Here is a 14,229-nt window from a genome sequence, read left to right as displayed (position 1 = left end):
CGCTTGTCAGAGGAGGAAAAGTGTGCAGAGGACTCGAGAAGAACTCCCTTCTGACACCATCTCAGAAGATTCCCTATTTAGGGATGATACTGAACTCTCGGACTTTTCAGGCTTTTCTGTCGCCCAAAAGAGTCAAGAACTGCCCTCAGACAGTCAGTCAGTTCCTTGCTCTTCCTTCCTGCTCGGCAGTGCAGTGGATGAGTCTTCTGGAGACCCTTGCTTCAGTAGAGCAGTTTCTAAATCTAGGCAGACTGCACATGAGACCCCTTCAGTTTTTCCTCAAAGCAAATTGGTGCAGGAAAACCCAACCAGACTCTTTCATCTTCCTGATTACGTTGGAAATCAAAGAGGATCTCCAGTGGTGGTTGCTTGGAGAAAGACTTCAGAAAGGGAAGTCTCTTCTCTCGGTGCGCCCAGACCTTCTATTTTATTCAGATGCCTCCGATCTAGGCTGGGGCACCCTTCTGGAAGGTTGGGAAGTCTCCTGAACATGGACTGCGGTACAACAGACTGCTCACATCAACGTAAAGGAACTGAGAGCAGTTCACCTGGGCCTTCAATCCTTCTCGGACCTGGTTCGCGGCAAGAAGATTGTAGGACACGCGGACAACACCACAGCTCTTGTATACATTCGCAGACAAGGGGGCACTCATTCCTTCTCTCTGTACGAGACGGCGAAGGATACCCTTCTGTGGGCAGAAGAGAACCAAGTCTCTCTTGTCACCTGGTTCATTCAAGGGAGAATGAATGTGATTGCGGACGAATTAAGCCACCTTAAACAGGTCCTTCCAGCGGAATGGACCTTAAACCTAATAGTCTGCAACAACCTGTGGAAACTGTGGGGCAACCCACAGTGGATCTTTTCGCAGCATCAAGAAACCACCGTCTTCTCCTCTCTTGCTCTCCGGTCCCGGATCCTCAGGCATGGAGCACGGACACCATGCTTTTGGACTGGACGACTTAGGTGTGTACGCCTTCCCTCCTTTTGGAATGATCAGGGAAGTAATCAACAAGCTGTCGACGCATCAGAACACCTCCATGACCCTTGTAGCCCCATTTTGGCCAAACAAGGAATGGTTTCCAGACTTGATTCGACTCCTGGTAAACTACCAAGACTCCTTCCACAAAAACGGTCTCTGCTCAGACAACCCCACTTTCTCAGATTCCACCAAGGGTCATCCGCTCTCGCTCTGAAAGGCTTCAGACTGTCAAGCGCCTTGTCAGAGCAAAAGGGTTTTCAAGACAAGCTGCAGAGGCAGTTGCGAAATGCAGACGAGCTTCTTCTACAAAGCTCTACCAATCAAAATGGACAGTCTTCAGAAGGTGGTGCAGCCGCCATAATGTCTCTTCTTCTGAGACATCTATAAGCCAAATAGCCGACTTTTTGATATTGCTAAAGTCCGTCGGGAAGCTATTGACCTCTACCATCAAAGGGTATAGGTTGATGCTCAGCTCAGTTTTTAAGCACAGAAGAATGGACCTGTCTTGTAATCAAGATATCACCGACCTGATCAAATCCTTCAATACGTCCAAGAAAGAAAGTTCTTCCAATGTCTCTTGGAACTTAGACATTGTACTGAAGTGGCTTTCAGGTCCTCAGTTTGAACCTCTTCGTTCTGTTTCCCTCAGGAATCTCATGAAAAAGACTCTCTTTTCAGTGGCTCTCGCTACTGCCAAACCTATTAGCGAGTTACAGGCAATAGACAAGAGAATAGGCTTTGCACAAGAGGATGCAGTCTGCTCTCTTTCACTTGGTTTCCTCGTAAAGAATGAGGACCCTTCTAAACTCTGGTCTAGATCCTTCGTCATCAAGAACCTTATGGATATCTTAGGACCTGAGGAAGAAGAAAGACTCTTCTGTCCAGTGAGGTGCCTCAGGTACTATCTTCAGAGGACCTTTGAACAACCTCTGGTGCTCTGTAAGAAACCTGGTTCGCCCCCTCTCCAAAAATGCCATATCCTTTTTTCAGAGAGAATTAATATTAGAAGCCCACTCACAGATCCAGGAAGAAGCCTTTCCTTTACTTAAGGTTAAGGCTCACAAAATTAGGGCAATGGCAACTTCCCTCGCTTTTAAACAACTTGTTTCTTTCCTTGATCCTACAGTCGACGTTCTGGAGATGCAAGTCCATATTCGCCTCACACTACCTCAAGGACATAGAAACCATGTTTGAAAATTGTAGCACTTTAGGATTTTTATGCATGGTTGGCATGGTGCTGGGAGAGGAAGCATAGGGAATCTATCTGTTGCTTGACATAAGGTTTTGAGTCGTTGGGAAGCCTGGGGGTAGGCTACACTGTACTTGGAGTACCCACCAGTCCTTACTTTATTTTTTATAATGGTTGGGTTTTGGTTTTATTCTGTGGTGTAGGTGATAGTGTTGTCATTTTGTATTCTGGTCTTCGCCCAGGACAAGGGCATCTTTTAAAACTTTATCAGCATATGGTGTACTTTCTCTGGTGCAAAGTTCCCACTGATGTAGTGGATACCCTTGGCTATACTGCCACGTCCACTACAAGTTGAAAGAAGCACCGACCAGAGGCAGTACCTACTTGCAGCAGCTCTCTCGACAGGTAAGGAAACAACAAACATTTATTCAATGTTAGTAACTTTTCTATTTCAAATTCATTACTTACTTAGTGCTTTGGAGTAGAATATATCCGTGCTCTGTCCCACCTCCTAACAATGTGGAATCAGCTATGTAATTACTTGGTAAGTTACTTATATAAAAATGACATTTTTTATGGTAAAATAAAGTTTTATATATTTTTAATAATTACATGATGAGCCGCCCTCCTCCTTGCATGGACATTAGAACATAAAATGAATTGAGCTCTCCACTGGGTTGTTTACTTGGTCCCAGTTGGTGGGCGGGACATTGTCTCTTTCCACTAACGATAACAGCTCACCGCTTAATATTTTGAATTAGAAGCTGCTGTAGGTTAGGGAACCAATAGCTATGTAATTACTAGGTAAGTATGTATAAAACTTTATTTTATCATAAAAATGTCATTTTTTCTCAACTGGACGGTAGGCGCCCTGACAAAGAAATCGAAGATTGCTCATCGCTGCAGGACTTTTGTAGCAGATTGGCTTGGGGTACTTTCTTGTGCTGATAAGGCTATTAGAGATGGGGCTCAAGAGTTAGCTGCTCTTTTTTTCTTCGGGCATGCTAAAGAAAAGGGAGTTGTGGTGCTCCTTCACGATCAAAAGATTTACTCCTTCACAGAGATCGTCTCTTCTCTTTGCCCCATTGGACAAGAGTAGCCTTTTCCCTCGAGCTACATTTGAGTGGTGGCTACAGAGCTGCAAAAGAAAGCAACCCATGACCTAGCACAATCAGCCAAGCAACCGAAGGATTCGAACCTTGCTGCTTCAGTGTCTTTCAACACTAGACCTTTCTCTCCTTCAACCTTGGTCCTTTTGAGGTGGCAGAGGAAGACCACAAGCTTGTCCACGCTCGAACTCTAGATCCGTCCAACCCATTACGAAGAAATCCTTCTCAAGACCCGCCTCTAACAAGTGAGGACCTGGTTGTCTGTCTCCCAGTGGGCGCCAGATTCCTTCATTTTTGGAAACAGTGGGAAGCCAGATCAGTGGAACTGTGGGTGCTTCAAATACTCAAAGAAGGTTGTTCAATCCCCTTCAAGGAGAGACCTCCTGTGACGTCTTCTCCCATCACCTTAAAGGTGTACTCAGAAGGCTCGGGGAAGTTTTCGGCCCTCTCAAAGGAGGTTACAGCTCTTCTTCAGAAAAGAGCGATAGAAGTAGTGGAAGACTTATCATCGGAGGGGTTTTACAACCTCCTGTTTGTAGTCCCCAAGACATCCGGAGGCTGGAGACCTGTCCTGGATGTAAGCACTTTGAACTTCTTCGTCCAAACCACGAAGCTCAAGATGCAGATGAACAACTCAGCTCTCTCTGTGATTTGTCAAAGGGACTGTGATTCGTCAAAGCAACTGGATGGTATCCATTGACATGAGAGATACTTACTTTCATATCCCAATATACTGGGAGTTCAGAAAATACCGAAGGTTTGTATTCCAGGATAAAGTTTTCCAGTTTCGGGCTCTGTGCTTTGGGTTGTCCACAGCCCCTCAAGTCCTCACCAGAGTGCTCGCCCCTCTGTCACTATGGCTTCACCTAATGGGCTTAAAAGTACAGTACTGAATGCCTATATCTGGATAACTGGCTCCTACAATCATCATCCCAAAGGAAATGTATTGAGGACCTTCACAAAACTTTAGTTAGCCCAAAATTTTGGCATCCTAATTAATCAAGAGAAATCCCAATTAGTCCCTTCTCAGTTGATAGTTTATTTAGGGATGAAAATAGACTCTTGGATTTTTCGGGCTTTTCCGTCCGCCAAGAGAATTCAGTTGTGCACCCAGAAAATTCGTCACTTCCTAAATCTACAGTCCTGCTTTGCCAACAGTTGGATGAGTGTTGGTAACCCTCTCCCCCATGGAGATGTTTGTACTGTTAGGTTGGTTAGGGAGATGACATGTGAGGCTTTACAGTTCTTCCTAAAGGCCAATTGGAGCCGGAAGACTCTGCCAGACTCCTTTGTATTTCCCATCACACTGGAAATAAAGGAAGACCTTTGGTGGTGGCTCGAAGAAGAGAGATTCCTTGTAGGAAAATCTCTGCTTCAACTGAACCGGCGCCTAACATTGTTCTCCGACGCATCAGATCTGGGTTGGGAGCAATTTTAGGACACAAGTGAGAAGGTTACACATAAACCTGAAGGAACTTAAAGCAATTCACCTGGCGCTTCAGAATTTTGCTTCAGTGACTCGCAACGCAGTGGTAGCAGTTCATTCGGACAACACATCTGCTGTAGCGTATATTCGGAACCAGGGAAGAACCCATTCCTTTTCGCTGTGCAAAATAGCCAGAGATCTCCTTCTTTGGGCGTACATCAACAACACCCAGATCCTCACCACACTTTGTTCAGGGCAAGTTGAATGTATTAGTGGACGAGTTGAGCTATTGCAAACAGGTTCTACCCACAGAATGGTCGATGAATCCACAGGTGTGCACCAACCTGTGGAAACGGTGGGGAAAGCCGTTGGTAGACTTGTTTGCAATGTCCAGGAATTATCGCCTTCCCCTGAATTGTTCTCCGGCGCTGGATCCTCAGGCATGGGCAACGGATGCGATGCTCCAGGACTGGTCAGACCTGGAGGTTTACGCTTTTCCTCCGTTCAGTTTAGGGAGGGAAGTCATAAACAAGTTCGGGAATTCCCACAACACGTTGATGGTTCTGGTGGCCCCCTATTGGCCTCAAAAGGAATGGTTTCCAGACCTTCTAGAGCAGTGGTTCTCAACCCTTTTATTACCACGCCCCCTCTAAGAGCTGGTCCTTCCCTCCACGCCCCCCTTGCATCTATCAGCAAAATTCCTTCCCAGATTAAGAGGAAAATAAAAAAAAGAGAAAGAGAAGGGTTTTAAGGGATTTTGGGAGGGAGGTAAATAATTACAAAATAATGGTAAGCTCATAAGTCTAGCTAGAATGGTAGACTAAAGGAATCTAACGTTAAAAGGCGATACTTTTTCATTTTTTTTATAAACTTCTGAATGTTAGCTCCTCACTCTTGTTAAGAAAATACGGAATCAATTGGTTTTTCCCTTAGGCCTTGTCTCCTGAAATTGCTGGAAACCGATTAGGGTATTTTTAGGTTGAGAACCACTGTTCTAGAGTTCTGTCGGACTTTCTGTGACTCCTTCCACAGAGGAAAATCTGCTCAGAGAGCCTCACTGATTGCTTTCATCAAGGTTTGTCCAAATTGCTCTGATATGCTTCAAAACAGTTAATCAGGAATCAGGCAAATGTTTTTTCAAGAAGAGGTTGCAAATGGTATTGCTAGATGAAACACGATTTCTTCTTCCAAAACTGAGCCAAGCTGAGTGGGCAGTATTTTACAGATGGTGTAAGAGATGTGCCATCTGTTCTTCTGAAACATCTATAGCCCAACTAGCAGATTTTTTACTCTACCTGAGATCATCCCTAGGTTTGTCAACGCCTACGATCAAGGGCTACAGATCTATGCTGAATTCAGTGTTCAAGCATAAAGATTTGGATTCTTTCTTCAGACCTAGATATTTCAGACTTGATTAAGTCATTTGATACCACGAAACGGAACACTCAGACTCCGGTTTCTTGGAACCTAGATGTAGAACTGCATTGGTTGTCAGGGCCCCCCTTTTGAACGCTTCACACATCTTCTTTTAGAGACTTATCCAGGTCTATTTTTGATCGCTTTAGCCACAACAAGACAAGTCAGTGAACTGCCAACTCTGGATAAACAAGTCAGTTTCTCCCAAGGAGGTGCAGTAAGTACATACATCTTAGGGTTCTTAATCCATGGCCGCGTTCATTCTCGATTAAGAGTCTTACAGAATTGGTTAGACCTTCGAACCAAAGAGAATTTTATTCCCAGTGAGAGCATTACTGTAAAACATTACTTCGAGAGAACCAAGAAGATCAGAGGGGATTTTCCTTTGTGCCCTCTCTCCAAGAATGCCCTCTCCTTTTTGAGAGAAGTAATTGTGGAATCTCACCTGGGGATCTTAGAAGATAATTTACCTTTTTTAAAGCCCATGACGTGCGAGCAGTAGCCACACATCGTTGGCTTTCAAGCACAACCTTTCTCTTTCTGCTATTATCCAATCGACTTATTGGAAGTGTTGCCTAGTCTTTGCCAATCATTATTTATGTGATGTCGAAACAATTGTCGAGGACTACAGTACGCTGGGTCCGTTCTCCACGGCTGGTGTGGCACTGGGGAATGAGGGGTAGGAGTAATACTTCTATTTTCCTCAGTCTCCTCGCCTTGTTTGAGGTCATTGAATTATTTGGGAAGCCTGGGGGTCCTTGGTACCTGGAGTACCCTCCAATCTTTGTTTTAATGGATGGGTTGTGTTTTTTAATTAGCTCTAACAAGGTTGTACAGGGAATCCATGTAGTGATTATGGTCCTGACTCTCTTTGAACAAATGCCATACTAGTTTAGACATTGAACTCAGAGCTGGGGTCAACTCATGACTGCAATTAAGGTAATTTATTAGTAATGGTAATATGCATATAAAAAATATATATTTTTTCTTTGTGCATTTGGTAATAATATTTTAACAATGTTTGAAGGAACTATTGTTCAGTGAAATTATTCTTCACAGATCATATACTCTGTCGTAAGTGTGGGAATGAACTGACTGAAAACTTACTTGAGAATTTCATTAACATCACAAGTCCTCAGTCTGAGTCCATCAATAGAATCCCTTTGTTTGGTCACAACCATTTAGTGGTACAGTCTCTAAGGAACCCTGCTGATGTTGTCTTTTACATGGTTACAGTAAAGGTTGCAGGATGCAAAGGAATTGGTGAGGTGAGTGTGTTTGTGGCATTTAGTACTTTGAACTGCCTCAGAGCACTGTAGTAAAAATACAAAAACTGTTCCTGCAGATTATGTACTGATTTAGATGTAAATATCGAGTATTTAGGAATATTGCAAGATCTTATAAAACTGATTCATATGAGTGCCAGCACAGTACAGTACCCTGTTATGGTTAGCCCAGTTTATATAAAATATGGAAGAAGGTGGAAAATGTAGGTTTAGAATAGGTGTCTGTACATTTTACAGATCCATGTTCCATGTAAGCTTAAACTCCATACTGAAAGTGAGATGAGCTTATGGCTCATGTTCAGATAAGTCTTTTGGAATTTTACAGTCATGCAATAAACTACTGTACATTCCAGTTCCAAAATTTTGATACATAAACTCTTGTGGATGTGCTAGTTATATTACTTTGCTGTTTTGAGAATTCAACTGTTCCAAGGGAATTGGATAATTGTTGCACTGTTTGGCCCATACCTGAATTTCAGCCCTAATTAGGTCATTAGTCTTGTTTAAAAGTTAATTTTTTTTAAAAGAAGTACTTCAGTGATTGTATTTACCTGCCACTGCCAACTGAGTATGGGATGGACAATTCCAGGTAGTTTGAAGGTGGCTAATTGTAATTAATTAATTTTTTTATCACTAAAACCCATCACTTTATGACAGCCTTCAGGCATGCTCCTCTTCTAGACAAGGTAAAAAATGAAGGACCTAGTTCATCATGAGCACATCCTAACTCTAAAGTCCCTCTTCTGGTAGAAAGTGGTCATTCCAAGTGTGTCTTCTGGCCTGTACAGACCTGTTGACTTTGCTCCCCAGAACTTGACTAGCTCCTGCTTTTTCTTAATTAATTTTTGCTGTTTGAGTGTACCATTTCTTCTTTGTAGTGATGGTTTCTCCTTAATTACTTGAATATAAGTAATTTGAAGCTTGTAGGTCAACTTTTTGCTTTGAACTTCCTTTCTGTACCCCTGTTCCTTATTAATTGGAATTCCTTTTTTTTTTTACCAATTTGTGCAGTATTTAAAGTAAAGTTATTATGAATAACTTAATGAAGTTTACTAAGATTTGCTGTACTTTTGTTCTAAAATTTTGCTTGTGTCAGTTATCGCAGACTATGTGAGCATTTGTTTATTCATGTAGTTTATGACTTGATTTTTGGTGCAGTTTATTGCTAGTTACTGTCTGTTTATTACATAATGGAGTTACGATGTATCAATCAAAAGTTTCTCTTATATTGTTCCATGGAATTTTGATGATGGAATTATGATTCAGTATGTGGTTTTGAGGTCTAGTTCAGTGATTTGAGCCCTCTTTATGTGATCCATTAGGCATTTTTGTATAACTAATTCTCAAAATGGTTGTTTGTGTATGCATCAGCACTTCTGCAGACAGTGCCATCATTTAGCTTAGAGAGGCCCTCATTTATAGTTTAGTATCTGTAGTGATCAGGTTTGTAGCCAAGATGTGCCTTGTCAGATTTATAAGACTAGTTCAGTCCACATTATAGAAGAGCTTGGGTAAAGGCTAGTTATCCTCTTCGAGCTCTGCTGATTCAGTTTCTACTGCCTCTAAGACCTTCATAATGGAAGATTGAAAAACTAACTTTTTTACATTATTGACTAATTGGAATAGATTTGTCTTCCATGTTGAGAGAAAGGATTGCTCTCCTGCTCATGTTCATTGTAGTTATCACCTTTGGGTGGCCTATTATTCTTCTCGGTGAGTGTTGAGATATATGCTGAACTGCGTGTGCCTGTTTATCTTTCAGTATTAGAAATAAGCACTTTTCTTGAGTAACCACTTTCCCAATATAAAGGTAGTGCTATTTTGGAGATTGCTCCCTTAACTTGATAAGTTAGTATGCAAAGTAGTGTGCCTAGTGCATGTAGCATGGATGCTTCTTCAGCTGCTTTGTCTCACAGCATGCTCATTACTTGTTCCTACACATATACAAACCTTTGGTCTTTTCATATGGGATTAACTTTCAGTGCAAGATGGAGCCGGCCTTTTAACTAAAAACCAGTGGTTATTGGTAGTTGGCTACCGACACTAGGGGAGGAAGCCCTGCCATCAGTTGGTACGCACTCACTGTACCTTGTTCATATTTTTATGTTTTTACTGGACAATCTGGTTTTGAGATAGTTCTATGAGACAGGTAGCAACATTTGCAGATATATTAGCCTTGTGATTCTAACCTTGTGGGTCCAGTGAAACATAAAACAAGAGAAAAAAGGGGGAATTTCATATGAGCGTAAGGCTCTTACTTCTGAGAGGAAATATTACGTAAACACATGGGTAAACTACAAGGAGTATATTTACACAAAGACATTAACCCTTAAACGGCTACTGGACGTATCATACGTCGACTAAAATTGTCTGTTGGGTGCCAAGTGGACGAGCCCGCTCGTCGACTACAAAAATTTCAACTTCGGTCAACTTTGACAATTCGAAAAAATAATTGTAAGCTAGTTCTGCGCACATTCCAGTAATATTCAATCATTTACCTTCATTTTGCAACAAATTGGAAGTCTCAGATCACAATATTTCGATTTATGGTGAATTTTTTGAAAAACTTTTTCCTTACGTCTGCGCGGTAAATCTCGAAAATTTCAGAAATTCTTTATGGTCATTTTGTCGTAATTTTTGCACTGTTTTATATTAGCTGTTACGTAAAATTTTATATATGAAAATGTACAATTTCATGTAAAATACAAAAAATACAACCCATGGTTGTAGCTTTTATCAGTTTGGAAATATTTTCATATAAATCTCGATAACTGCCAAAATTTCAACCCGGTCAACTTTGACCGACTGAAATGGTAAAAAACGCAATTGTAAGCTAAAACTCTTACATTCTAGTAATATTCAATCATTTACCTTCATTTTGCAACAAATTGGAAGTCTCTAGCACAATATTTCGATTTATGATGAATTTTTGAAAAACTTTTTCTTACGTCTGCGGCATCTCAGAAATTCTTTCGTCATCTTTGTCGTAATGTTTGCATCGTTTTATATTAGTCGTTACATAAAGTTTTATATATGGAAATGTGCGCAATTTCATGTAGAATACAACACAAAATAACTCATGGTTGTAGCTTTTTATTAGTTTTGAAATATTTTCATATAAATCACGATAACTGCCAAAATTTCAACCTTGGTCAACTTTAACTCGACCAAAATGGTAAAAAACGCAATTTTAGCTAAAACTCTTACATTCTAGTAATATTCAATCATATACCTTCATTTTGCAACAAACTGGAAGTCTCTAGCACAATATTTCGATTTATGGTGAATTTCTGAAAAAAACTTTTCCTTACGCCTGCGTGCTGTAACTCGCCGAACATCTCGAAATTCTTTTGTCACGTTGTCGTAATGTTTGCATCGTTTTACATTAGTCGTTACATAAACTTTTATATATGAAAATGTGCGCAATTTTATGTAGAATACAACAGAAAATAATTCATGGTTGTAGCTTTTATCAGTTTTGAAATATTTTCACATAAATCGATAACTGCCAAAATTTCAACCTTTGTCATCTTTAACTTTCGACCGAAATGGTCGAAACGCAATTGTAAGCTAAAACTTTGCATTCTAGTAATATTCAATCATTTAACTTTATTTTGCAATAAATTGGAAGTCTCTAGCACAATATTTCGATTTATGGTGAATTTGAAAACATTTTCCGTGACGTCCGGCGCAGTAACTTTCGCCGAACATCTCAGAAATTCTTTAAATCACGTTTGTAAGTAATGTTTGCACCGTTTATATTAGTCGTTACATAAACTTTTATATATGAAAATGTGCGCAATTTCATGTACAATACAACAGAAAATAACTCATGGTTGTAGCTTTTTATCAGTTTTGAAATATTTTCATATAAATTACGATAAATAGAAAAATTCTACCTTCGTCAACTTTAACTCGACCGAAATGGTCGAAAACTGCAATTGTAGCTAAACACTTTAAGCAGTCTAGTAATAGTCAATCAATTAGCTTCATTTTTCAACAAACGGAAGTCTCTAGCACAATATTTCGATTTATGGTGAATTTTTTGAAAAATTTTTACGTCCGCTAGTTACGGATTCATGCATCATATTGTGATAATATTTTCTGTGTTGCTTTTGATCGTTTTACAATTTGTTATATACCAAAATCATCGCAATTTAGTGTACAATTCAAAGAAAAAAATAATCCGTTAGCTTTAACGTTTTGCTCACAGCGATTTGTATAAAATTATATATGAAAATTTTTTGCGCTGTCATATATTTCAATATTTATATATGATAATGATATTTTTTTCATTTCTGATGGTTGCATACTAAACTTCAGGCAATGACAAAAATGGAGCCAAAATGAACTCTTAATCTTAAAACTAAGCGTGCTGTGATTTTTGAAAAACTTTTTCTGCTTTGAGCTAACTCCAGCGCGGCATATCGGGAGACGTTTTTGTAAACAGAGGCTCGGCGTTTTTAAGGGTTAATACAGGAAGGAGAATGCAATTAAATTGTTGATCCTGAAGGGGATTCTTACGGGATGAATGAAACAGGGGATTCCAGGCACAGTCCGAGAAGGTTCCACAATATAAGGTCCCTCTGAAATGAGAGATACACAGATTATACACCAGTAATGGAAATAGACAAAAGGATAATGAATTTGAAGCTGCACTGAGGGTGCCAATGGGGCCTTGACAAGTTGATAATGGATTAGCACTGAGAGCAGACACTCAAATAGCACGGGTGTATTTGAACAAAAGATTCTGTGATTACTGGTACTCAAATTAAGTAAATTCTACGAGGACATGGCGTGACTGAAAGGACGTCTTTACAGAGCACTTTACCATAGGAGAGAAGTGGTTCCAGCGAAGAAGGCGGCACTTGGTTGACTCCTGATTCACAAGGGCGAAGGCGTTGATCTTCCACATGGTGGGATGTAGGGGTGCTGACGGCGCGGGCAACACGTGGGTGACTTCACGAAGCGCCAGGTAATGGAGTGGGTGGCCCTTGTGTTAGGATCAGGCCAGCAGCGAAGGTAACACGTGGTTGGCGGTCGAAGTGCACAAAGGTAAAAGTATACTTTGAGGGGCCACGTGGTTAGATGGAGAAGGGATGAGCTAAGGGCGTTATTCTGCGAGGGGCATGGTCCTCCACGTGGGGCGGTGGTGGTGAGTGTGTTCGTCGTGTCTCTACGCCATATCGTCCCACGAGTCTCTGAGAGCGGGCCCTTGTTCGTCTGTCCTTTTATGACATGTGCTGGGGGCAGGGGGCCAGTTCTTCGATAGGGAGTTGAGTCATTTTAGCTGTGCCTGCAGCTGGGGGGTTGCCTGGAAAGAGTCGGCCAGACATATTCACTTTTGCCTCGAAGAAGGAATTAGGTACTTAACAGGAGTGGCCCACAATCTACTTAATCCCGTGCCTCCTGGCCGTGCTACCCAACTGTCCAGTCCAGGCTGATAGATAGGTAGGCATGCATGTCGATAGACAGATATGTCTATCGATAGATCGGCAGACAGGAAACGAAAGGGAGTAATTTGTTAGCGAATTTTTGCTAATTATGATAATGTGCAAAACAAACCTGGGTCTTAACTTATGGATAATTCTTCTAGTGCCAGCTGGAAACCGGTAAAAATAACAAACAAGGAATTAGTGGCAGCAAGGTAGGCTGATAGGCCTAGGTGGCAACCATAAAGTTCCTTCATGCATGCATTGAAGGAATGATGCCTCAGTTTCTTCTTTACTGTCCTTGTAGGAAAACGCGCTTTCGCTTGTCTCTCCGAAGCTGGTGTTTTTTGCGTACTTTGTTTTTGCTTGTGTTTGCTCGTGCTTTTGGGTGATTCTGTGTTTTCGTGTGCTGTGTGCTTTTGTGTTGGTCACGCATCCTCAAGAATAATCATCTTAGCCTCCAGTTTCTGCCAGCCCTTCCAAACATCAGAGGAAGTGCCCTGGTGTTGATGGTTACTCTTGCTCCCATTTTTTGGCTTCGGCTGAGACTGATCCCCATTCTGCATGTAGCCACTGTAGAGCTAATGATTGTAATATCACTAATCCATGGCCTGAGTGTCGTTCTTGGCCTCCTGAGCAGTGGAGGGTTTTTGTCAAGAAGAGGCAGCATAAGAGGAAGTTGGAGGCTCCATCTTGGAAGGGGTTCCCTCCTTCGATGGGTGCGTCACATGCTGATTATTGTTCTGCCTCCTCTTTGCTTTGCAAGAGACATTGGGTGGAAGAATACACAGTGACTGTAAGGAAGGCAACTCGCCATCGGAGTGACAGCCAACGAGTCATGTTCAACCAGTTGATTTCAGTTTTGGTGTCTGTGCTTTGTTGCAGTGTGTTGTAGCGTCAAGAACTACTCCTCCTCCCCCCTGCATTCAACATTGGATATGCAGAAGTTGATCCTTCCCCTTCATCTTTTGCTGTAGGCTGCAACCGTGTCTTCCCCAGGCTTTCCTCCCCAACTGTGTGTCTGCTGTCAGTGCAGCTCCCTCCCAGATTGTCTTCATCCCCTTCCTTCTGTTGTCCTTTTGGGCACGGCCGAACTTATTTTCAGTGCCAAAACAAGAGTTCCTAGTGTACTTGTGCTTACTCTTCCCTGCAAGTTTCCTTTCGAGAACAGTTCCTGGTTGCCATTTTCAGCGATGCCACTGCAGTATTCCAGACATCTAAGCCAAAGATACGCTCTCCAAGGAAGCATACATTGCCGTGCACGCCCGTGTCTCTGCTTCATGACGCATGACTGAGAAGGAAAGAGAGAGGCCCTGGGTAGGCAGAAGTAGCTTTGCCTTTGCCACATTGTTGCACGGCAGTGACATTTTGATGTTGCTGCAGTTTATCGA

General features: G+C 41.6%; 1 protein-coding gene across 1 annotated transcript in view; it reads left to right on the top strand.

Moving 5' to 3' along the window:
• LOC136836432 (protein cereblon-like) overlaps window positions 1-14,229 on the top strand; it is a 109,738-nt gene that overhangs the window by 30,861 nt on the left and 64,648 nt on the right. The window contains exon 2 of the mRNA XM_067100662.1: window positions 7,180-7,388. Coding sequence (XP_066956763.1) covers window positions 7,180-7,388 — 209 coding nt within the window. The remainder of the gene's footprint in view (window positions 1-7,179; window positions 7,389-14,229) is intronic.

This window comes from Macrobrachium rosenbergii, chromosome 56 (assembly GCF_040412425.1).
Source record: "Macrobrachium rosenbergii isolate ZJJX-2024 chromosome 56, ASM4041242v1, whole genome shotgun sequence".
Lineage (NCBI taxonomy): Eukaryota > Metazoa > Arthropoda > Malacostraca > Decapoda > Palaemonidae > Macrobrachium > Macrobrachium rosenbergii.
The sequence above is the reverse complement of the archived record's forward strand: the minus strand, read 5'-3'. Positions and strand labels throughout refer to the sequence as shown.